At 36.7% G+C, this 25,049-nt stretch overlaps 2 protein-coding genes across 8 annotated transcripts in view; one reads left to right on the forward strand and one right to left on the reverse strand.

Annotated features, from left to right (window-relative positions):
- Positions 1 to 699: 699 nt before the first annotated feature.
- On the reverse strand, positions 700 to 20,646 carry Cnot7 (CCR4-NOT transcription complex subunit 7). Of its 3 annotated transcripts, none has more exons than XM_021627173.2 (7): positions 20,438 to 20,646; positions 18,861 to 19,072; positions 16,601 to 16,794; positions 9,615 to 9,776; positions 6,873 to 7,017; positions 4,032 to 4,142; positions 700 to 2,301 (listed from the first exon to the last, which is right to left on the reverse strand). In XM_021627173.2, the coding sequence occupies exons 2-7, from the start codon at positions 18,975 to 18,977 to the stop codon at positions 2,173 to 2,175; spliced, it is 858 nt and encodes a 285-aa protein (XP_021482848.1). In that variant the 5' UTR covers positions 18,978 to 19,072; positions 20,438 to 20,646; the 3' UTR covers positions 700 to 2,172. The 3 variants fall into 3 exon arrangements, 2 of the variants coding, with proteins under 2 accessions (XP_021482848.1, XP_060237619.1); XR_009591363.1 differs by having other exon boundaries at positions 2,168 to 2,301; positions 3,924 to 4,142; positions 20,438 to 20,640; XM_060381636.1 differs by lacking the exon at positions 9,615 to 9,776 and having other exon boundaries at positions 20,438 to 20,638.
- Positions 20,647 to 20,671: 25 nt separating this feature from the next.
- Vps37a (VPS37A subunit of ESCRT-I) overlaps positions 20,672 to 25,049 on the forward strand; it is a 36,320-nt gene continuing 31,942 nt past the window's right edge. For 3 of the 5 annotated variants that reach the window (XM_060381632.1, XM_060381630.1, XM_060381631.1), the window contains exon 1: positions 20,673 to 21,110. In XM_060381632.1, coding sequence (XP_060237615.1) covers positions 20,986 to 21,110 — 125 coding nt within the window. In that variant the 5' untranslated portion in view covers positions 20,673 to 20,985. Of the gene's footprint in view, positions 21,111 to 25,049 lie in introns of all 5 variants that reach the window. The other 2 variants (XM_060381634.1, XM_060381635.1) reach the window with 1 other exon arrangement.

A 25,049-nucleotide genomic window follows, 5' to 3' on the forward strand; every position in this document is an offset into this window, starting at 1 on the left:
CTCACCTTCACCCTGAGCAAACAATGACCTTGAGTTTCCTTGCAGTGTAGGTGAAGGTGGAATACAGTAGTGTGGATGCTCCTCCCTGCAACAGTCTTAACTAGAAAGCTTTCATCAAGCAGGGAGGAGGGCTTCCCCTAATCCTCCAGGCCTACATTTTCTAGAACATGTGCAATTAAGAGCTATGCACAATGATTGAGTGGCTGTATATTTAAGTGAGGATATTGTGACCCTCCCTACCCTTGATGGGAAGTAATCAGTTAAAAGGCCCAGTTGTGAAGATTCTTTTTCAAAGGGATACAGCTGAACTCAAGATAGACTCAGGATAGTCACAACAGTAGGATTACAGATGTGAGCTTCCACACTCAGAAGTTCTTATTCACTTCAGGTACTTATAAAGGGCAAGGTAGAGAGAGAGAGAGAGAGAGAGAGAGAGAGAGAGAGAGATGGTACAAAAGGTTCAGAATGCCTTGCTTTATGGCACACCTCAGGCTGGAGAACTGGACTATGGACCAGTTGGCTTTCCTGGAACTTGAACATTAATAAAAACCAAACTAATCTTTTGAAAAAATAAAGCAAAATAAAAATCACCTACAGCTATAGAAGCAGGGCCACCAAGTCCTGTTACCCAAAGTAAATGGCTCAAGCATAACACTTCCAAATAAGTGCTTCAAAACAAAATCACCAGTCACCAGTATATAAGAAATCATTTCTGAAGCCTTTATTTACAAAAGCTTTAAAAACAAATACCCTCTGTTTTGCAAATAATGTTTAGTTTAAAAAGGACCGCCCAGTTACAGCATTTTAGTATCATGAATATAGAATGTACAAGGGAAACAAACTATGCTGCTAACATTTGGAGACTTGCTAATATTATTGATTGAAGTGTAGATAACACACATTACAATTTGTAGTCCATCACTTCAGGGTAGAGTTAATGATCACCAAAATCTTCCAACACATGCTCTGGTCTGGTCACATATTCTGCATGGCTAAATATTTCACAGTCTCTTGTCAATATATATAAAATAGATTGCAAAGATATACACAAAAAAATAAACAAGCATTACACTCCTCAGGTAATTTTATTAGCTATATATATGTGTGTGTATTTATATATATATATATATATGTACGTTGCATTTTGTTGTTTTGCACCAAATCTCTCCATTATTTCTTTTTGTAGCATCTATGAAATCACATTTTTTTGTATTTTTAATTTGATATAAAATGTACCTAAAGACTTGTTATCTTTGGACTTTAGTGAAATTGATTTGTATAGTCAACAAATCAAGAACATCATAAATATACCTATAAAACAATAAGGGTAAAAGTGACGGAGTAAAAGGAAGCCGATCAAGGGAAGTGTTGCTGTCATAAAACTGTAGCTCCAACATCTTGAACGCCAGCTTTCTGGCAGATAGTAAATATCCAATCACAAGGGCTTCTTCCTGAAGGGTGTAAAGCTGGTTTGAAATTCTTCAGTCACAGAGCAGCCTATGCATGCCAATTAGAAACCAACAGACATGAGATGTGCTTGGAAGGTTAAACACTACACACAGAAACAGTAGTTACTAGGCTCTTCAGTAGTTCCTTGTCTTTTTCTGTTAGTCCTGTTGAATCAACAATTTGCACAATGCACGTGCTGTACTCCGAATGTCAAAAACAAGCAAATACTGTAAAAAAGTGGCAAATGGTCATTTTTCTAGCTAAGAGCAAGAAAAACCACAATTTCTGATAAAATAGAGGATTGGAATCACTCTCTAAAGTGCAAACTTGATGGTCCACAATCTTAAATACCTATAAGTACTGCAGAATAGAAGGAGAGGCATGGAACAGGGAAATAAATTACAGTCAATGCTAGTTAATTTGGGAAAAGGGGAAACAAAACCAAGCTCAAGTAGGCAAAGTTTATCAAATTACTTAGTAATGTAGCTTTGTCACACAAGCTTGATAAGAAGTATATTAAATTAAGGCCAGATTTAACCTGAATGTACTTTTATTTATTAAGATCACAGCTAGGAAAGGCCATACTTAGTACTGAAAGCAGAAAAGAAGGGCTATAAAAGGAGGGGGAGGTATTGCCTATTATTTAAGGGATTCAACCAGAGATAAAACCTATATACAAGCATGTGTGTAACTCGTATAAAATAAAAATAAGACTATTTCCTGTCATGACTGTTTGCTGGCTTCCTCTTCATATGCATTCCCTGTGCCGTTCTGTACATAGGATGAACCAGAACCAAGGCCATATAAATGGCCACAGTATTTGGCATCATCAATGTGATCTTCAAAGAACATCTGAAAAGAAATTTTGAAAGAAAAAAAAAATCATTTTGGGTAAAGATACCACTTGTAGTTTCTCTGTCTCTCTCTCCCTCTCTCTTTCTGTTTTTCTTTTGGATTTCTGTGTAATAGCCATTGCTGTCCTGGACTTGCTTTGTAGACCTGGCTGGCCTCGAACTCAAGAGATCCACCTGCCCCTGCCTCTTGAGTCCTGGGATTACAGCCATGTGCTACCACACCTGGCTATAGTACATATCTCAACACTGTAATTGCTACTAATTAGGTATAACAACTCTTTTCTGTGATGTTCCTTTGAGAACATGTACTGCATATTTAACGAATAAGACTGACTGATGTCCTTAACTACTGGCCTAAAGGACACTTTTTAAAAGCATAAATCTGTCTTTATCATTAACATTTATACCATTTTAATGAGACTTTATGAGCATGGAAACATGGTAAGAGCTTTTTATTTCATTAATATACCAAACTCAAGAGAACGAGAGAAATAATGGCAGAAGGGGAAGGGAGGCAGTACTATCTTAAGTTGCCTCTGTGCAAGGCTGAATTGACCAAAATTAACCACATCCTAAACATGCTATGGACCATAAACATCAACTTTCTCACTATATTACTGTCCCTGAAGAAGCCAAGGAAAGTAAAGATTACAAACTGCTGCCAGAAAGCCACCATTAACTAACCATTACGCCATTTTAAAATGAAAATCCAAAATGTGGTTCTATATTGAAACTAAACAAAGTATATTTACTTGCCATGAGTGGACAATTCAAATAACTTCTGAATCAATACCACCTGGCAAAACAGATCAAATGCTTTCTAGCATTAGCATGCTTCTATCAAGAAAACATATTTTGAAAGAAAGCAAATATTTTGCAAAAAATTTTCTGTAAGTAATATATATGTGTGTATGTACCAAACAGAAACAGGATATATATGGTATATATATGTATATATATGATATATATCCTATTTTGTTTTGGTAAAATTTAAAAAAATTATTATTATTACTCTCAATGAAGGAACCACAACACCTACCACCTAAATTCACTTTCACGAAACATCATTACGCTCCTAAGAATTTTATACTCGAAGTACTTAATGGGGAAATTCCTGATACAGGTCTTGATATACTACTGTATATCAAACTTCAAATTTATTTAATACCTTTTAACTCAAAAACCCCTTTAAGATTTAGTAAAAACTGTAAGTTTTACTTTATAAAACCTTCAAAACAATGAAGAATGACATGAGCAAACACATTTTCACCACAAGTTTTAAGTAAGAGAAGGTACAACTAAGAAAAAGCTGATATAATTTTCCTAAATCAAAAGGGCACCTACAGGTCTAAGAATGGCCTCTAGAGTTCTCTCCTTAGTAATGTTTGTGATTAGATAGCATTACTAGCCTCTTATCTGTTCGTTCACATGAAAAACAACATGTTTGTATGTACATGATTTCTACAATCACATACTTCTTTATAAATAACATCTTTTATGTATAATAAACAAAATGTTTTTTATTCTATAAATATTTATTCAATTTCCTTTTGAATTACATTTCAGGAGGACTTATTTAACACTTTCATTCAAATGTGGTGGATGTAACTTATATAGTACCTCTATTCATATCTTCACTTAGTAGGTTCTTAATCCCAAAACTTTTGTCACCAGACTTTTAATGTTCTCTACCTAACAACCAAGAAAAAGGCACTGATGTCTTCATACTTCTCTCATTTTGAAAAAGGCCATTCCTGTAAGCAGAGAGTCAGATCCTGCCTGGTGTTGTGGTCCTATCCGCTCCAGCTCTAACTGTTCAGCCACTTCCTGTAATCCACCCTAGAAAAAAAGAAAGGCTGCTTGTCAAATGCAGAAGATGTTGAAACCTGAATTAACAATCATAATTTTAGACACTGATAAAAGTATGAATGAATTTTTCATATGTAAAGGCCAGCCTTGTAAAAAAGATAGCAAGGAAGTTGATGAAATATATTCGTGGAATTTAAAGGCCTTTTTATCAGAAAGTAAAAGTCTAATTGGAAAATTTTATTTTAATTATACATTTCAAGGCATGTGGCAGGCAAACAGTTTTCCAAAGATAAGGAGGATATAGGTCATATTGAGGATAACAGTAATCAGCCACACTCAGTGTATTGAACCATAAATCATTAAAAAGCTCAGTATCAAGTACAGGTAATTTCTTTAAAATATTTACCTATCCACTAAACTGTTTAAAATAAGCCATCATGAGTCTTCAGATTGTTGTCAATCTACCACATAACTGTAGCTTTCTCAACTACGAGAGTTTTATAAACATAAAACTTTTTTTTGCTATGATCTGCTTACATTAATATATCGAGAACTGAGAAAAATAACAAGTGTGAAAGGAAAACAGAAAGAACAAATAAAAGACAGAAGCAAACTCTAAAAACAATAAACTCACTCTTTAAGTTACAAAAGCCTTTACTAACCAGCCAGACCTTTGCATCCTAGCTCGATAGGTCCTTGTACAGCAACTGTTTCTACGCTAAAAAACATCATGTGCATGATGCATCATTAGCAGCTGTTTCTAACAGAGGAACTGACTAGAAATGAATGAATGGCATCTTATCATTAACAAACTTTTTAACAGCAGCTCACGCAATACATATTAGAAATATTTGATATTTTTAGACATTTCTGAATGTATAGATGAGTAAAACTTTACTACTGTGCTTCTGAAAGCTGTGAACTAAGACAAAAAACCCACGAACAAATGAACAAAGAAACAAAAACCAATCAAAGCCAAAGCCAAACACCCATACCCAGATCAAAACATGGAAGGCCTTGTACTCTCAACATCCCATACATCTATGTGAGTAGTCAGAATATCCTGCTGGAAGCCTCTCAAGTGACACAGAATTCTGCTACTTTCGGCTGACATGGTCATGAAATAATCTTTCTTAAAACTTTTCCTACTTATATGCACCACATCTACCTCAGAGGAAAATAACTGGGTTTGTCCTACAATTCTCAGTTTATTTGTTGAAATCAAAGCATCCACCTTTAATTCCTCTATTCCTGCTGAAGGAAAACTCAAAGTCCTTATCATTTCCTAAAAGTATAACTGTGTTTGTACTTTTCTAAAGCAAAAATAGAGAAAACTTAATCAATCTTGGTTTTATTAAAGGGACAATACTGCATAAACATTAAAAAATAAAATTAAAAAACCTCACAGTATCTAATTACACTTCTTTCCTCAGTTATAACTAAAATATCATACCAAAACCCAGCCAGTAAAACCCACTCTCTGTATTGCCAGGGATCGGTGCTAACTCAGGTAAATTTGCTCTGAAGCTGTAGTACCTTTCTTTAATCAGGAAATGTGTTTTGATAAAATTAATGCTCAAAGGTTAAAAATAAATGGTTACACATGCTATGTAGTATCAGAATAAGCTACTCTCTAGGTAGAACCTATACATTTGCTTTAGCATTTATGCCTAACCCGTCTTAGCTATGTAATTAAATTGTAAGAACATGATACTTCAGCAAGAAAGAATAAAGAGTCTCTACTCAGGATAGTCTGAAGGAAAAACTCAGAACACTCTTGACTGTGTCCACCTGTCGCTGGCCAACACCTATCTGAATCTTTACAACAGTTCTGCATGCTGGGAGTGTGAGTGCCTCTGTAATGGGGCCAATTACTGTGCAACAGCTCACACTTTAGTTTCATTTGAAACGTTCCAATCTGGCAGATATAACAGAAATTTGGTCCTCAGCTTGACTTTAGTTAAAAATTTATTCTTGGGGCTAAAGAATTAGCTCAGCAGCTAAGAGCACTTAAGTGTTGCTAAGTGAGAACCTAGGTTCAGCTCCCAGCATCCACTGGGTGGCTCACAACTACCCATAAGTTCCAGAGGATCTGAAACCTTCCAGCCTCTGCCACCTCTATAAAAAACAAAAAAACAAAACCAAAAACAACCTTATTCTGGGCTGGAACGTTGGTTCAGCACATAAGAACACTTGCTATCCTTGCAGAGGACTCAGGTTCAGTCCCAGCACTCACTGATGGTTCACAGCCATCCATAACTACAATTCTAGGAGGATGGATGTCCTCTTCTGACCTCCTCTAATAGCAGGCACACATGCAAGCAAAATACTATATACATAAATAAATCAACAACAAGACAAAAACCAACCAAACAAAATACAAATCAAAATCAAAACTTTATCATGCCAAGACAGATACTACAGCTTTGAAGAGGGACTATCTATACAATAGGACCACAAAATATAACTGCATTTTAAAATAACTTTTAAAACATTCAGGTCTAAGATATTATATACGTTACTTGGTCTCAATCAGTGGTTCTCAACCTTCATAATGCTGCAACCCTAATAGAGTTCCTTGTATTGTGGTGACCCCAAACATAAAATTATTTTTGTTGCTGTCATGAATTGTAACTTAAACATTTGTGTTTCCCAATGGCCTTAGGCTACCCCTGTGAAAGGACTGTTTATACATAACCCAGGCTGAGAATCACTGGTGTAACTAATATGTTGGTTTCATATAGTCATCTGAAGCCTTACTTTAAGATTTTTGCAGCTCTTCATGAGGTACTTCACATCATAAATGACAGGAAAAAATAATCGAAGAATCTCAAAGAAATCAAGTTCTTCTTCAGGCAAATTAGAGTTGGTCAGGATTTTGATTAAATAGCCAAAGTCATAACCACTATGAAAAGATTAAAAGAACACAAAAAAGAAATACATCAATACCATACAGTGAAAGAAATCAGTTTTTCAGATACAAAGTTAAAGAAATCATGCTATAGGCAAAAGGAGTAACAACAGAAATATATATATACAGGAGCAAGGAAAAGAACCACATTCATAACTGCAATGCAGAAATGCTGTCAGCTTGTAGACTAGTGAGCACTCAGAGTCCTAAACACATGATATTATGACTTCCTCTCTATAGTCACTAAAATAACATTTTTCTGACACTTAAGAAAATTCTGGGTAGAGAAGATGCTTTTCAAACATGAGTACTTGAGTTTGATCCCCAGCACCCAAGTAAAAGCTGAGTATTATGTCAACCCCAAACACATAAAAGTGCGCACCTCCAACAGATAGGTTTAGTAAGGTCCCTGCCACAATGAATGGCAATGTGATCAAAAAATGTTAGAAGCTAGCAAGACATACATTTCAATGGCAAAAAAACATGTAAAACCTTGCCACTATTTACAGGAGGTGGTGACACTTCCCAAACCCAAAGAGTATAAGTCCCTAACAGTATTTCATTTTCCCAAAGTAACTTTATTAGTATGTACATTTCCTCAAATGTTGTTCCTACCTCAGTATAACTCTCCAAGAGATATTTTCAATGAAAAAGTTAAAAAGGAAAGGTTTAAGGAAAAGTGAGAACCATTTTTTTCCCTATATAATACAGTACAACCTTCTGCTGCCTCAAATTGAGATCCCACATCTTTATCACTAGTGTTTGCACAGCTGCCTAGCTCCCTCCATTCCTGAACTCCTTAGACACTATTTTCTGTTAAGGGCCGGTGAAAGCAAGCCCTTAAGTGCCCACATTCCCAGACATCTCTATACAGGACAAATGTTTGCTGGTACTAGCATCTAACTACATGGATTTTATCCACTAGTTTAAAGGACAGGAATCAGTCGTATCTTTTTCTTATTTATAATTTGAACTCATATTTGGTCAATGACCTTACTAAACATATCTTTTGGAGGAGATACAAAATAAACTTTTACTTGATGTTTATTATCTTACTTTTAATTTGAGAAGGGAAAAGTTTACCATGGAAGATCTTTGGCACGTGTACCCAAGAACAGAAACTTAAATTTATTATTGGCAAGGAAGTAACCTTGCCAGTTATCTAAAATACAGCAATATGGATTTTGCTTACTTCTAATAAAATATTTCAGCTTAGAATTTAAATAAATATTATTTATTTTTTGACAGGGCTTTACTCCGTAGCTCTGGCTAGGCTGGAAATTACTACTGAGATTAGGATGGCCTTGAATTCAATGAGATCTACCTGTATCCCAAGTACCATGACTAGTAGGATTTAATTAGAATATATTTTTTATATGTAATATTAAAATATACCATATGCTAATCTAGACTAAAAACTTGAAAAAAACTACAAACCCTCCTTGTATCTTGCTACAGTTCCATCCCCTTCCCAACCATTACTACAATCATTCCACGTGGAAGATTCTTATTTTTACAAAAATACGTGAAGACTATCAAGATTAAGAGCACTAAGACCTGGGGTTTGATTGTATATTCTTGAATGGCCTGAACTTATCTATAGACCAGGGTGGCCTTTTAACTCTTAGAGATCCTCTGGCTCTGACTCCAGGGTGCTGGAGTTAAAGATGTGTGTTACTGTGCCTACCAATGTAGTGTTTTTTAAACAGGCAGAAACCCTGTTATCAGATAAAGAGAAAATAATTTAAAAAACCCAATAACATCAATGGTCCCTTTTAATTCTAGAACTGCTAAATCAGCTGACTTATACAGGAAAACATTTTCTCATACCTGTAAGTAAACTGACTTTTATAAAGTGAATTAGCTTCTTTGTAGAAATCCTCCTTAATTATCCAGTTTTATTTTTACAATAATAAAGAATTAAAAGTCATCACATATAGAGTATATAAAATACTAGATGCTTTAACTAGGTTGTTATCGACCACTGAGAAAAATGTGAAAGATGTTTTTTTAAGGGATACCCTTCCCAATCACCTCATCAAAAAATAAGGAAATAAAATTAGAAATCCCTAAATATCCATTTTTGGTATTCTCCTTGTTGATCAGTTATTCTTCACAGCACTTATTATTGTGTAACATACCACACTAGACATTAGGTCATTAAAAAAAATACGGGTTTACCTTCAGCAGAATGGAAACTACATAGGGAGGAAAATTTTAAGTCTATTTTGTTCAGTTTTAGGATCTTAGCACAGTCACTAACGTCAGGAAATACCAAGTTTTTAAAAAATGGATGTCTTCCTTTGTATAATCATAAAAACTAAGACTTAAAAACGGTTGCAAACCATAGGTGGCACATATCCTCAATGGCTTTGCCAGATTTTAACAAAGGTTTGCTCTAGTTTATATTGTTTCCACTGAGAAACATTACCTCTCACAGGCTAAAACAAATGCCGTGTTAAAAGGTGGATAACACTGTTCTCAGTGGCAGTCTGGAACTGAGCATAAAACTGCTGATACAGTGATCTAAGCAGACATAAGGCAGATATAGGATGGAAGCACACTGCAATCTTTTTTCTTTTTTTAATTACCTATGAAATGATAACCATTTGACCCCTTCGCAAAGAACCACTCCTGAAGTCATAAGAAGTTCTGCGAAGTATTGGGTCTCAATTCCTTCCTCCTCATGTTTTTTAAACTGGATACCAGATGTTGTTAGTAGCTCTATAGAGTCCTGAGCATACATGTCCTCCCTGGCAGGAGAAAGAAAAAAAAAAAAGTTCAAAAATACCATTACTTTATACAGTTGCTCTCCCACTTACTACAACTACAGTGCAGAAATAAGACAGAGGACTGGTTTCTGTAAAACTATTCAATGTTTCATAACTATCAAGAAAAATAACAATTAAAGTATCCAAAAAGTAAACAGTCATTCAAAATAGTCCAATGGTGAGTTTTTAACCCTTACCACTGACTCAATTTCATTAGGCTTCTGCACATTATATAAATCTCACTGGGCTTACAAAGGGTCTTTTACTCACCAGAGCCTATCACAGACATGTTCTTTCAGGGGCTCTCAGTCTCTGCAGCTATTTTAGTGCTGCCAGATGGAGCGGTAGCCACAGCTATGAGGGGTTAAGCACACCTCTCAAGCTCTCAGCAGAACCAGGAAGTAGACACCAAGTGGCAAACATCTCGTGGCTGAGTTAAACTACATTTCATCTTAAAGAAGAAGGAAACGCCTCCTCTCACAAATGAGGGGCCTTTCAGTGGCTCTAATAAGCAGTGAACTGATCAGAATTAAGGACTTAGTTAAGACAGTAGTTTCTTCTTCCAGCAGTCACATACCTACATTAGAGGCAAACACTACTGTAGAAGACTATCTTCTAAAACCAAGCCAGGGAGCCTACCTATAAACCAGCCCTTCAAAATTTGACTTAAAACTGGAGAAAAGGCACCTCTAATTTACAAGCACAAACATGCTGAATATCCAAAATATTAAATTAAAAAGTTAAGGACTCATAAAAAAAGTATCTTGTCGATTTACCATTTATTTTTATTTACTTCTTTACTTTAACACTGTTTCTACCATTAGCAAAGGAAAATTTCTACGAAAGACTGTAATAAAACAAAACCAAAATAAATGTTTGACTTTGACCAAATATATTTTTGTAGTTTATTCTCTGGAAATCAATTTCTAACACAATTTCAAGAATTGAAACACATAAAAACAGAGAGAAGCCACAGTTGTCACTTTACATCATGATTTCTCTTGGAAAATCCTGTAGGAAAGATATCAGAATAAATTTAATGCAGTTGTTTCCCCCAGTCAAATAATCAGTATTTTGCCCTACTAAAAACATGTCCTTTAAGGGAGACTCTCACCACAGGTCCTTGGACTCACACTGAAGCATATTTTAACTAATGTAACCAACCAAGAACACAGCAGACTGTCCTCCACACTCACACTACTCTTGGCTACATGCTCAACTTACTATGTTCAACATTAAATAACCATTACCAAATTAAATAATACATCACAGAGGTAGGACAGTGAGTCTTGTGGTATTTAAGTCATTATTTCTCATACTTGTAAACGATAATAATCACCAGGGGAACTTACCAAAACTATGGATTCCCAGGTCCCAGTGCAGTCCCAGACCTATTGAATCACAGTCCTAGGTGAGAGAGCTGGAGGAGTACCTCGGTATTTTATAATAAAGTAAGATTGGCAGACAAAGACATATGTACAGTCCCTTTCTCTCTCTCCCTTCAGCAGAGTTCACATAGCTTAGTCTAAGCCTTACAGAAATGAGTCTTTTATAAGAAAGTTTGGTACAGATCTCATGCTTTATAATACCCAACTTATAACCACATGGGTGAGTTCAATCTCTAGACAGGATAAAAAAAAAAGTTCTATAGTAATTTGAGTTTCACAGCAATTATTATTCATACTTTCAAATCAATACATGGTCCTTTTCTGATGACATCAATTTTAAAAGGTCTACATTCTGCCTTTTCTACTCTCAAATACTCTAACACTATAGGGGAAAATACTAAAACTAAAATTAAAAGGTAACTATTACATTGTTTAGTCAAAATATAAGAATTTCAGCTTGTGTTGGCTAGTACCTGTTAGATCCACTGTTTAGAATTATGAATACTATTAAAGATTACAGTTGGCAAAACACGTAGTTATTATGACTGAGTATGAATGAAAACCATGTAAAAATCTCTAACAATTTCCCAAAAGTCATAGGTGTATGGTTATCTTTAGTTAACATCCTAAAGACCCACTATCTACAAACTCAACCATGTAAAAATAACAAATTTCCTATTTTTATAATATGAACCAACCCTACTGTAAAAACTCACATTTCTAAACATGTGTTCTTATCAATATTAAACTACTTCTGGATCACTTTCCTGATGGCCAACACAGGTTTGATGCAGTCAGTACCTTCTCCAAATGTCACTTACTTTTATACAGACTTTTCTTTATAAGTCAAATTTACTTTAAAAAAAATAAACTCCAACATATTAAAATTTATTTTAAAATACAAATAAGCTGGAATACAGAGAGCCATAGAGATGGTTAGCCACCTTTAATTTTTAATAAACTGAAATAAGTAAGACAAAAATATCCCTAAAATTGCATAGGCTACCAATGACAAGAAGACAAATAAAAAGTATTCCCATAATTAGCAAGCCATTCAAAATATGCTCATATTTTCTATTTCCATGGATGAAACAAAACAGGATTTTCTAATTGCAAAGAACTACAACTTCCAGAAAACAGTAACAAGGCCACCTGTCCGTTTTTTAATATACACATATGTACCTAGTTAAAATTCTGTGAAAGAATAAATTAAGCTTTAAAAAAATGCTTTCATCCTTGCATTTAGATCTGTACTTCCAATAAAATAACCAAAGTATCCTAAGAATATACAGATACTCCATGATTAATGTGATGCTGTAATAAACTTATTAGAATTTAGAAAAACACAGTAACAAAAGCTGGATTATTAAACTATCTAGGAAATCAAGCATCATAGCTTGGCAGCAAAATTCAATGAAAAATACCATTTTCTATGTCAAGAGAGTAGCCAACTGGGAGATGGTGCTTACTACTGCTACCCAGCACTTCACAGAATATACATTGCTGCCCAAGAAGAAGTTCAAAATTCAAAAGTAATCGAATACATACTACTTTTGTACCATTCCAAAGTCAAGAAAGGGTAAGTTGAGCCATCTTGAGTCAGGAATCATTAGAGTGCCTCACTAAAGAATCTAAAGCACACACTCTAATCATCCAACCATTGCAACTGGTTAGATATACTACAGTACATTAAGAAAAAGGTCTACTTGGAGGGCAGAGGCTGGCAGATCTCTGAGTTCAAGACTAGCCTGTTTTACAAAGGGAGTCCAGGACACCCAGGGCTATAGAGAGAAACCCTATCTCGAAAAACAAACAAAAAACAAAAACAAACAACCCAAAAAGGTCAAATAAATGACTACTCAGAATTCTGAATAACAATTTCACATAGAAATGAGATGTCCTTGATATATATACCAAAAATATAATAAAATAGTTACAAAATAACTAGACGGAAGTGTTGAGAAACTAGTGATAGTTGTTGCAACTTTTCAATACTCTCCAGTTCCAAAAAGCATATTTATGTAAACAAAGAGAAAAAAATGTCGGCAAATATGCTTTGTAAGTTACAGTCTCACTTTGCTACAGTCTAGATTTCTTCCTTTATGTCTAAAACCCATATGTCCTCATGTTGGTAAATCCACACTGGGCAAATGTGTTTACCTCACCAACACCTTTTCAGACCCCAGAAGATGAGAAGGTGAGAAAATACAGAATTAAAATAATTACAGTGACCACAAGGCCAGCTCATTCTGTAACAATGAAGCTTAGCTGTATTTTAGGACACTATAGTAGCAACTGTGCTCCTTATTTACGGCTGTGACAATCCTTACTGTTAGAAAATTATCAAGCATTATGCAAAGAAAGTAAATGGTCTTACCTTTAAAACATTAAGAAAGATTTGTTTGCTTTCAAGCCAACAATAAGTAATTACAGTCATAAAAATACTAAGGCATTTAAAGAGAATCATTTTTACTGAGAATATTATTTGTTCCTATATGCTTGTTACGTAATACGGACCTAGACATTACAAATCACATCTTCAGGATTCAGAGAGTGTTAAATATTACTTAAAACTAAAACTTGAAATGAGTGTTCTTCTGATTGCAGGAGTTTCTTATAAATATTTTGAAGTATCTATTTAAAGCTTAACGTGATACATACTGTATTAACAAATATCTTTCCACAAATCTTTAAACCTATAAAGATTTGCATTTGCTCCTTTCATGCTAATGGTAAAACTTGAAAGAACACTGGCAAACCTAGAACCCTGACTTGAACCAATGTGAGAAACACAAAAACGTCACAAGCACAGACAACAGAGGGAGAAGAGATGGCAAACACTAAGTTATGATGACCTTAAGCAGTGTTCATCAACAGTGTACTGTAGTCTAGCACACTGACAACACTGCTTATAGGCGGCGTTCAGCAAAGTCAATTTTCACCATTCTTCAATATATCTAAGATGGTATGATGTTTTCAACAATAGGCAGTACTACTTTTCTTCTCAAGGGCTTTTCTCTGCATAACATTTTTCACAATGCTCTTCAAATTTTCATTCACTTATGTGTGTGTGCCTAAACATGTCTGTCACAGGACACACGTGAAGATTAGATCATAACTTCAGTCAGTCAATTCTACTATGTGGGTCCTAAGAATCATACTTAGATCATCAACCATGTTGGCAGGCACTTAAGCACTGAGCCATCTATCTCACCTTCTTTCATCATTTTCTATGACGTTACCATTACCATAAATACTAGCAGAACTGGTAAGAAACTAATTTTGTCCAAGTAATAAACAAACACACAAACAAATAAGTGATAAATAAATAAATAAAGCATAAAGCTCAGAGACTAGTAGAAATTTCTAACGGACTAATAGAAATGCCACTGCTACAAAAATCACCATCTAGCAAAGGACTACAAGCTTTATCAGCTGACACACTGGTGTATTAGTTCCTACAGACAAACTGAGTATCTTATGTAAAAAACCAAACCAAACAAACAACAGGAAAACAATGTTCTGATGATGAGTGTGAGGGAAAAAAGAACCTTGAAGGAATAAAATGGTAAAAAACTAAAAACAGTTATCGTTTGAGGAAAGGATGGAAGGCATTTTTAGTTTGTTCCAGAGCTGTAGCACTTATGAAGCATTATAAGGTTATAGTGGAGATGAGCACTTTTATAGCCTTTGTAGGGTCTAGAGAGACTACTGTTACTTTAGTATTAGACATTAAAATACTGTTAAGTATTATTTACAGAATGAACACAAAGTGTTTTAAAGATACACAACTGCACCACTAACACTATTACTCTCTAAAATCACCAGTCCTGCTATTTAGTAAGTCTTACATGTTAAACAGTAATTCTCAACAAAAAATAGGAACAAAGAATTTTTACATTGGTACTGGGATCCATTTTCTTACCGTTTTCGGTTGCTACTTTTCAAACCAGATGTTTGATCACATATAAACACAGGCTACCAAACAGAAAGGCACTAACTTACTGTAACAATGCATAATATGCTGAGTATTTTCTTTCCTTACCTTAACAGAAATAATATGCCCCTCTTCCCTACTAGGCACTTACAACCTGCAGTTCACATGAATACCACGATAGTTAGGAATGTGGCCCAGCACAAAGCATGAACTTAGCTAAAACATTATATATATATATATATATATATATATATATAATTATTATTATTATTTTACAATTTTCTTTTTGTTTTTCGAGACAGGGTTTCTCTGTATATCCTAGGCTGTCCTGGACTCACTCTGTAAACCAGGCTGGCCTTGAATACAGACACTCTGTCTGCCTGTCTCCTGAATGCTGGGATTACAGGTGTGTGCCACTACACCTGACTATATTTACATTTTTTAAAACACAACTGCATGGTTCTTGAGCATGAACTTTGCAAGTGACAACACTGTCCCATAATGTCAAAAGAATGAACTCACTTTTCTGTAGTTCCCTCAGCTACCAAGATTACAATATGTAATGTAGGAGTATTCTAACTAAGGAAATGAAGTTTATCCTCAAGATTTGAGATAGAGATCAGATTCTGGCATATAACCAAGGTTTTAATACTATAATATTTTCTGTATGTAGATTAAGAGGTTTTGAGTATGACATGAGAATTGTCATCTAAAGAACACTAATTTGAGAAGAAAATATATCCAACTTCCCAAGAAACTATTTACAGCATGTGATAAGTATTCAGAATGCAAAGCATGATTGTAATATCTTAATAGGAACAATGACTATCTTAACAATTCTAGAGCAGACTGGGGATGTAGCTGAATGGTACCTGCCTTCTTAGTCAGTAAAAGTGGCACCTGAATTGTATGACTTTCAAATTATGCAAAAAAAAAAAAAAAAAAAAAAAAAAAAGTGAAAGTGCTGGGTGTGGTGGCACATGTCTTTTAATCGCAATATTTGGCAGGTAGAAGCAGAAGGACCTTTGGGAGTTTGAGGCCAGCACTGTCTACACAGAGAGTTCCAGGCCAGCCTGGCCTATGTATATAATGAGACCCTCTCTCAGAAAAACAAAACAACAAAATGTAATAGTAAAGTCAATAACCTAAGACTCGTGTCTTAGGATCCCAGGTTTAATCTGCAGCACCTTAAACAATGACAAACATAAGAGAAAATAATAACAAAAATACAGTTTCACAACTTTCCAGAAAAACGGCCGTCATATTTTAGAAATAACATCTCTATAAATAGTCTTTGAAATTAGAATTTTTTATTATCTCAATTGTATCATAATAATAAACCTAAGCTTTTGAATTTCTATATTTAATAAATTTCCAAGGAAACGACAGCAAATTCACTTAGAATTTCACGACATTCAAATTCAATTCTTAAAATTAAACTAGAAACAAAAAGTTGGGTTATATATTTATTTCCCACTTACGTCAAATTAAATTTAAAATTAAACTGCCAAGTTGATGTTCCTGGAGGGTATTCTCCTTGCTCATTCATAAATGTCAGTCCTAGCTGAATTATCTTTAACAAGTCTACATTACATCGCAATAGTTGGTATTGATAGTCAGCATTGCTCCTGAATTCTCCAATGGGCCTTGCAACAACACCTGGAAACTCGGTGTCCTGTAAAATAATTTTAAGATTCACTATTTACTAAATGGTCATCAATACAATCCATAAATCTCAGGAAATTTTTGATGCAAGTCAAAGAATTCTATTACAATGACATTCTGCATGTTTATAGTCAATGATTAGGTATTGTATAAGTATAAAGAACATTACTTATTAGACTCCAAATTCTATAAACTCAATTACTTTTTCTTAGCTTAAGTTTATCAATAAATTATTACCCTGTACAGACAACTCATGATAAACTCAAGCAAATATTTGCTCCATATCCAAGAAGAAAAGCATGAACTCATCCCTAAGGAATGAAACTATGCTTATAGCATTCCATTATAAACTCAAAATGCACAAAGGATTGATCAAAATGCAGAAAATACACCATGCTTTCCAATTACTTTTGTGAGGCAACATTTATCTTGACATCAAAATAAAGAAAAAGTCTCAGTAATTTTTAATTTCTTTAGTTAGCCCAGTATTGTCTGTATTTACAGAAAGCATGTCAAGATTTCCACTTCCTCTTATAAGCTATTATTATTTCTGGAATGCAGCTATTCCTTATCATCTGATATATAAAAGACCACTAGCAATTTCTGCTGCCCATAAAAATAACGGTCCCTGCCTAACAAGAAAGTTTCAGCTCTAATAATGGACAAGTACAGCTTTATTGAATGGAATTCTGTCTATGTGCAGACATTCCTTTTTTAAGCAAGCATCCTGTTCATTCTCAAAGATGTACTTTTGTTTGTTTAAGTTTTGATACTAGGGAAATTATGTATTACTTTAGCAAGAGAACTTAAATTAAGGCTAGCCAAAAAGAAAAAAAAAAAAAAAAAAAAAAGAAAGAAAGAGAAATAGTGAGTCAGAATGAAACAGTAAAGAAATCAAAACTCCTCAAATTTAGGACAGCCACAAGACAATTACTGGATTCTATAAGCATTATGTTACACTTGAGGGGGCTGGGGATAGAGTGTAAGACATTAAAATACTGCCTTCTAGAACTAATAATCACGTAGACCTAGAAAACAAAAGACTTGTAACAAATACACAAAGTGCAATAACAAAGCAGAAAGATAACAATACAGTCTAGGCAGATTGAATACCACCTATAAGAGCAGAGTTGTTTAATGTTCTAGTGTGTGTTTTGGAGCTTTAGCAATGTTTTCCTAAAAGATCTAATTTCAGTTTTGTTTGATATAGATGTCCAGGAATTCACTGGCTTCTGAAACCTTATCTGGTACTAGTAGCATGGCCTTGGGATTGCTTAGAACTGAGCTGACATTCTTAGACGGCCTCTAGTGTCCTCCCATTGAATGTAATCAAGCTTCACAAAATAAAATACATCTATAGCCATGTCCCGACAAAAAAAAAAAATCTAAACCATAAAGAGGATTACATTTCTCATCCTAGCTAAATGATTAACTACTGGCCCTCTGCAGCCCCAGTATCATTCGTCTTCTTACTCAGCACCTAAGACTCAGGAAGAAGCCATAGGTACACCATGGTTTCTTGACAGCATCTGATCCATGACAGAGCCAGTCTCCATTAAGCCCTTAAAACCACCTGACCCAAGCCCCAATACTAACGTACTTCTAACACTTTTATTCAATTGCCCATTACTTCTAATCCCTTGTCACTTAATGCAAGCAGTAATAAGCTCAACTTGTTAAATTACAGGTTTGTTTCTGATGGGCTTTGCTGGAGGGAATAAGCAATTTTTTTCATGAATAAATTAATTAGTTCAAGGTTTTTAAATCTCACTCCAGGGTCTGAGGAGACAGTTCATTTGGTAATGCAAGCATGAGGACTGCAGTTCAATCCCTAGGATCTACATCTTAAAACTTGCATACTCCATGTGCCTGTAATTTAAGTGCTTGGAAAGCAGAGTCAGGTGGATCCTGGGGCTTCCTGGCCAGTTAGCCTTGCTTTATCAGCAAGCCCCAGGCCAAGGAAAGAACAAGCCAGTCAGTCGGTCTGACCCTGTCTCTCTCACTCTCATTCTCCCCTCCCCCCATATTCCCACTTTACCCTACAAAGGCATTTTAAAGATTTAGTCATGTCCATACCATGGCAACATAATTATATTTTCGGATAACTTGACGAATTTTCTTCATCTCTTCATCCAGGTTACAAGCCCAAACTTCACAAATTCTTTGGCTATGATCTACAGTTGCTGCTGGCATAGTGACAGCACAAGGAGTCTAGATGCCAAGCATCAAAATGTTATACTTGATTGAAGATTTGTTTCATAAAAATATTTTACCCTTTACTTGTGTACCTGTAGGAATAAAAAACACCTATATCATGAATGTGAATTATAAAATTCAGCTGGTATAAACCTAAGGTTACTTATTCAAAGTTCATGATTCATAACAAAATCAAGTTTTAGAAAGTCACTTTTTTAATGGTACACAGTTACTATATACAGAATAAAAGCACCACAACTCCAATTTCCCATTTGGACATAAATTTCACTAATTAGGATCTGCTCCAAGTTCAACTCACTCCATATATATAAATATCTATGGTCCATTTTAAGCCCCCCCCCAAAAAAAAGAGAAATTAACAAAACCCAAACATTTCATTCAAAAGTGCTTGCTTTTATTCTTCTAACAAAACATTTAAAATCTTACTTGATTAAAAAAATTCTGCAATCCCGGTGTTGGTACTCATTCAAACCAACCAGAGGAAAAAAATTAAAAAAAAAAAAAATTTAAATTGTCTGAAACAGCATCAGGCAATCTCAGAAATCAATGTTCATACCGCAGGAGGGAGAAAGAAAGAAGGCAATAAAAATACGTGCATTTAAAATTTCCTAATTTCAAAACCAGTAACCATTTCCCCTGGATACCAAACAGGGGAATCAAGTTTTTGCCATAAATACAAGGTTCAGGATATTCAATGGTGAGGTAATGGATACAGACAAACAAAATCCCCAACAAAACAAACCAGTTAAAGGAGGATGCCATGTGTTCTAAATTCGTAAATGTAAGCTGGAGAAATCTCAGAAACCAAAGGTGCTATTGGGCACGCCTTCTTTCTTACTCCTGTTCGTGCTAACCCAGGTACCCAGGCACCTACACATACACACGTACGTACACACACACACACACACACACACACACACACGAGGGGGAAACACTGTAATTTAACACTGCTTTCCTCCACCCCTCTCTCTACTGCCATCTCAGGGGCCCTGAAGAGGCACCAAAGGCCTTCTCTTTACTGAGGTCGCATGTCCTCCGTGGGCTCCCAGAGCAACGTGAAGAAAGCACAGACGCATTCATGTCAGTGAGAACTCTCTTCTCTGGCACACAGCCAGGCTGAAGGCGCTGAGGGCATTTACTAGAGCCAGGTTGACCCTCGAGCAATGTGGAGAGGAGCTGGTAGTTGAGAAGTAGGCCACCGCCCTCCACTCTCAATTTCCTTCCCACAACGAAGTCCCAGGTACAAAGCGGTGGCGTCATCACTGCGCGCCGCGCTCCTGACAGGCCCCCGGCCCGTTACCCGCCCCCCACGACCCCCCTCTCTGCCAGCTCGGTCCGCCACAGCCGCGCATCAGCGGGCGCCATCGCGCGCCCTCAGGTTCCCACTCCCGCCCCTTTCCCATGGCCCCAGCACGCCCGGGCCCCGCCGGATCTACTTGTGTCTCTGAGCTCGCGCTCCTCCTCCTCCTCCTCGCCATAGAGATAGCACCCGGCGGCGGTGGCGGTGGCGGTACCGGCGGCGGCGGCGGGTGCCCCATAGACACCTCTCGCCCTGCAAAGGGGAAAGGGTTGCTGGAGCTGTGCTCTGCCCAGCGCTGCGACGTCGCTCCTCGCACGTCCTGGCGAGGGCGCGGCATGATGACGCAGAGCCGGTGGGCGGGGCTCTCGGGAGGGCGGGGCGGGCAGGTGACTGACGCCCGGCGGTGGAGCTACGGGCAGGGCGGCGGGCCTAGCTGATTGACCGGGTGGTGCTGGCCGCGGGCGTACCGGGGTTTGTCCACCGGGCGAGTTGCCCTTGTTTATTCCAGCCGCCCGCCGGGCTAGCTCGTCTCCCGCCGGAGCCAAGAACGTGCGAGTGCGGCGTGTGGGAGAAGGCGCGGGCCCTGGCGTCCCGGCCCTGCTCGGTCGCCGGGGAACGACTGGACTAAGCCAGGAGGAGTAGGCCGGAGCCTTCGAGGGCCTCGGGCCCGGAGACTGGAGGAGGATGAGCTGGCTCTTTCCCCTGGCCAAGAGCGCGTCATCCTCCGCGGCCGGCTCGCCCGCCGGCCTCACCAGTCTCCAGCAGCAGAAGCAGCGGCTGATCGAGTCGCTCCGGAACTCCCATTCCAGGTGACTACGGTGGCTTTGACCCAGGGAGAAGTAGGGCTGGAGGGTGGACTGCTTGCAAACACCCGTGCAGCTCCGCAGGCCGCCCCGCCAGCTGCCTCCTGTTGATAGTCCTTGCCTGAGAGTTAGGCGCTTGCTCTGTGTCCCTGGTGCCCCACCGGCCGCTCAGCTCCTCTCCTGAGTTGCTCATCTCCACTGTTACAACGGAGTAACCTCTCTTGAGCTAAATTCAGTATCCCTGGCTTCCACGCTAATTTTTCCTTTAAGCCACCTGATTGTAGCATTGCCTTTGAATTGTTAACATGCTAACAATTGGGAAGGATAATTCTCAAGTTTTACAAAGTGAGAAACTAAACTGTTGCAACGTCGAAGGAAAGGGAAGCCAGTGTTTTCAGTTAACTTTTGTCCTGGTGATAATCCTCTTGAGTTTGTAATTAAGGCTCATCGTCCCAATAATCTCTCTCTGTCTTGCAGCTGCCAGTCTTTACACTTCTCACTTTCTTGTGTTCGGCTCTACTTTTTAGGAATTGCCATATATCATCTGGATTATCTGTTGACTTTCGAATTTGCTAATTTTATCGTCGTTAAGCTAGAAATGCAGGAATTTAGATTATTTCGACTTTTTTTTAAAAAAAAAAAAAAAACAACTGTAAACTCGTTTGCTGCAGCCTTTTTATTTTTACGTATGTCCGTGGCCGCTACAGGTTTTCAAATATCAGACCTGCTTTATGATACATGAATTTTACAATTAATTAATAGGTTCACAGCATATTTTATGCGTTTCAAAAACATTGTAACATTATACTATCTAATATAATTTCTTACTGTAGTATATATACAGATCTATGAGATAATAATATCAAGTTGTCAACACACCATCAGGAGCTATTTTGATGTTACACATCATTTCTCCCCTACCCCTAAGCAAATAAGTTATAATCTCTAGTCATTTTAAGTGGTATTGTCAAAAGAAAAATTCACTACAAAATTTGAGGCCTGTTGTGACTGGTGCAGGAAAGTTTCCAAATGTCATTTATTGTCCTTTTAGATAGAAAGAGTGGCCATCTTTTATTTCATTGTGGGAAATTAAATTCATAAAGGTCTTCAAGTGTAGACGTGTGATAGCTTTACCCCAATCACAGAAAGAAGGTCATGATCCATGCTCTTAAAGGTTTAGGTTGGCTACGGGAGAGAAGCATAATAGACTTATTTAAAAAACATTTTATGTGGCATGGAGCTGTCAGAAATGAAGGCCCGGAGTCTAAAGGAAAACTGTTTTTATACTTAGGATAAATAGGAAAGTGTTTGGACAAAAGGGTGTGATCTAATGGTGGTTGCCTGTCACAAGTCTTGTGTTTTTGGTTTTTTAAGACGGTTTCTCTGTGTAGCCTTGACTCTCCTGGATCTCACTCTAGATCAGACTGGTCTCGAACTCACAGAAATCCTCCTGCCTCTGCCTCCCAAGTGCTGGAATTAAAGATGTTTGTCATTTCTCGAAGTAAGGTTTCTTTCTGTTGTCCTAGATGTCTTGGAATATGTTCTGTAACCCAGGCTGGCCTTGAATTAAGGGATTTGCCCCCTCTGCCTCCCAAATGCTGGCGTTAAAGGTGTGTGTCACCACACCTAGTTCCTGGTGCCAGTCTTCCTATTCTTATCTCTACCTCTGTGTAGCATTCCTTCTACCCTGCTATAGGCACAGAATCCTCTAGAAAGGATTTTCTAAGGAAGGAGTGGCTTTTCTAGGTGTTAGGTTTCTTTTATCATACTTGAGGAAAGGGAACTCTTGTTTTTATTACTACTTTCAGAGGAAAAGATGGGCAGAATTTGCTTCTGAAGCTTTCAATATCCCTTAGTTCAAAGGTACTTAGCCTGTCCAAGTGCTCTACTTATGAGGATAGCAATTTCTGAGCTCTACCATAAGTCAGTCCTTCTCTAACTGATGTTTTTTGATAATTTTCAAGAGCTACACTTGCAAGATACTGTACAATAAAGTGACTAAATTTTAAGAAACACAACAAAGGTTTCCCCCTTAGAATGTCACCTTTGAAAAGTGTAGACTGTGTTAGTTCTGCTGTTGCAGAAACACTGTTGGACTCATTCTTGTTAGTATTTTCTGTTAGTATTTTTATTTTCAGAGGCTGGAACCTCCAAAAGATAGAACTTTTGAAATACTGTATAGTCTTTTACTGCTAAGCTTAGTAAATGAGGAAAGTGGTCTGAAGTTTGTGTTTTGGCCCCAAATAGAGGTAATAAAGTGATAGTTGTTAATTGAAGGAGTTCTGGAGTTGGTTTAAAAGGATCAGTAAGTAAACTTAAATGGGTGCAAAAGCTGTTGCGTGTGATAATCTTTGAACTAGAAATTTTGGACTGGTGATATTATCTACATATATATGTAGAACATACAACCTTATTTGATTTGATTCTTAGTTGAAATATTTCAAACTTATAAATTTGATATGAATAATTCTAAACAGTTAACAATCTCTTAAACACTTTCTTCTCCAAAAGTTTAGGTGAATTTTATGGCTACTTTTTTTTGTTGTTGTTGTTTTTGTTTTTTAAATTAGTGATGCTCTGCAGGAACAAGTCTGAAACTATCATGAAAGACTAAAAGGGTTTAACCAAAGCAGAAAGACATACTTAAGTCTGCTATGAAAATGAAAAATGGACTCAAGAACTAATCTTCTAAATAAAAATAATGACACTGTTAGTTTACCACTAAAAAGCAATTGTCAACCTTCCTGATGTTGTGACTCATTAATATAGTTACTCATGTTGCCGTGACCCCCAGCCATAAAACTGTTTTGGTTGCTGCTTCATAACTGTAGTTTTGCTACTGTTAAGAATTATAAGTAGCTGATATGCAGGATGCTGAAATGAAACCTCTGTGAAAGGCACATTCATTCCCCAAAGGGGTCTGGACCCACAGGTTCAGCACTGCTGCACTGAAACTGAGTTCATATGAAAAAAAAAATTATTCAAACTCCTTCAAAAAGTTGACTTCAGAAAACACCATTGCTTTCCTGTTTAGGTCCTGTCTAGATTTCTTTAAAGACCACCTGTTTATGTTTATAATCTGCAGGATCACAGACTTAGTGGAGGTTCTTTCAACCCCAGGAGGTGTAAATAATCAGTGATGATCTTAACTCTCACCCTCATTTCTTTTCTCATGGGAGTAGGATTCCTCCTCTTCACCTTTTTATTTTCTTCTTATTACTACTTATTTATTTATTTATTCATTCATTCATTCATTCATTTTTGGATACTTTGAACAGACAGGGAGTCATCTGCCTCTGATTGCGCAATGCTGGGAGGTTGGACTCTTGGTAAATAGAAGTTGGAGGGGAAGTCCAGGTTTTCTAAATAATATAAAGAGCTGTCTGGGAAGAAAAACAAAGGGGAGAAATCCATGATTTTTTTTTTTTAAGATATTACATTGTGATTCAAGACTGTCAACTAATATAAAATAGGACATTTTTTTCTTGCTAAATGATCAACTCTGGAGCTAACCCTCTTTTCTTTGTGGTACTTAGTGTTTGAGATAAATAATTCCTCACTGGTGAAATGACTTTCACACTGTTTTTTGTTTGTTTGTTTGTTTTTGTTGTTGTTGTTTTTCAGGCTAATATTTAATGTTTAAGGTTTCCAGAAGTGAAGCTGCTTAGTAGAATTTCTCTGTGTTGCACCCACAGTTAGAAAATACTACAAATGGATGAATTAACAGTGACTGTTCTAACCAGGTTTCTCTTTTCTCAACATCTAAAGTTAATTATCCTCTTTATTAATTTTTGTATCTCTAAAACACCCAAAGCTATGTTATTAGTGGTAATTCTTATTTATAATTAACTACATAAATTCAAAGTTATACAGTAATAAGCTATCTTTATTACCTTTTCTTGGATCTCCGAGGTAAAAGGCTTCTTTTTTTGTACTATTAAATAA

Source organism: Meriones unguiculatus, chromosome 4, assembly GCF_030254825.1.
Source record: "Meriones unguiculatus strain TT.TT164.6M chromosome 4, Bangor_MerUng_6.1, whole genome shotgun sequence".
In the NCBI taxonomy this organism is placed as follows: domain Eukaryota; kingdom Metazoa; phylum Chordata; class Mammalia; order Rodentia; family Muridae; genus Meriones; species Meriones unguiculatus.

Excerpts from the sequence above, each read along its gene's own strand:
- Cnot7 (XM_021627173.2), bottom strand. The coding sequence starts at position 18,977 with ATGCCAGCAGCAACTGTAGATCATAGCCAAAGAATTTGTGAAGTTTGG. Across the intron at positions 9,777-16,600 it reads AATTTTAAATTTAATTTGAC|GGAGGACATGTATGCTCAGG; the intron begins GTAAGTGGGAAA and ends TTCTCCTGCCAG. Across the intron at positions 2,302-4,031 it reads CCTTTTTCAAAATGAGAGAA|ATGTTCTTTGAAGATCACAT; the intron begins GTATGAAGACAT and ends ATTTCTTTTCAG.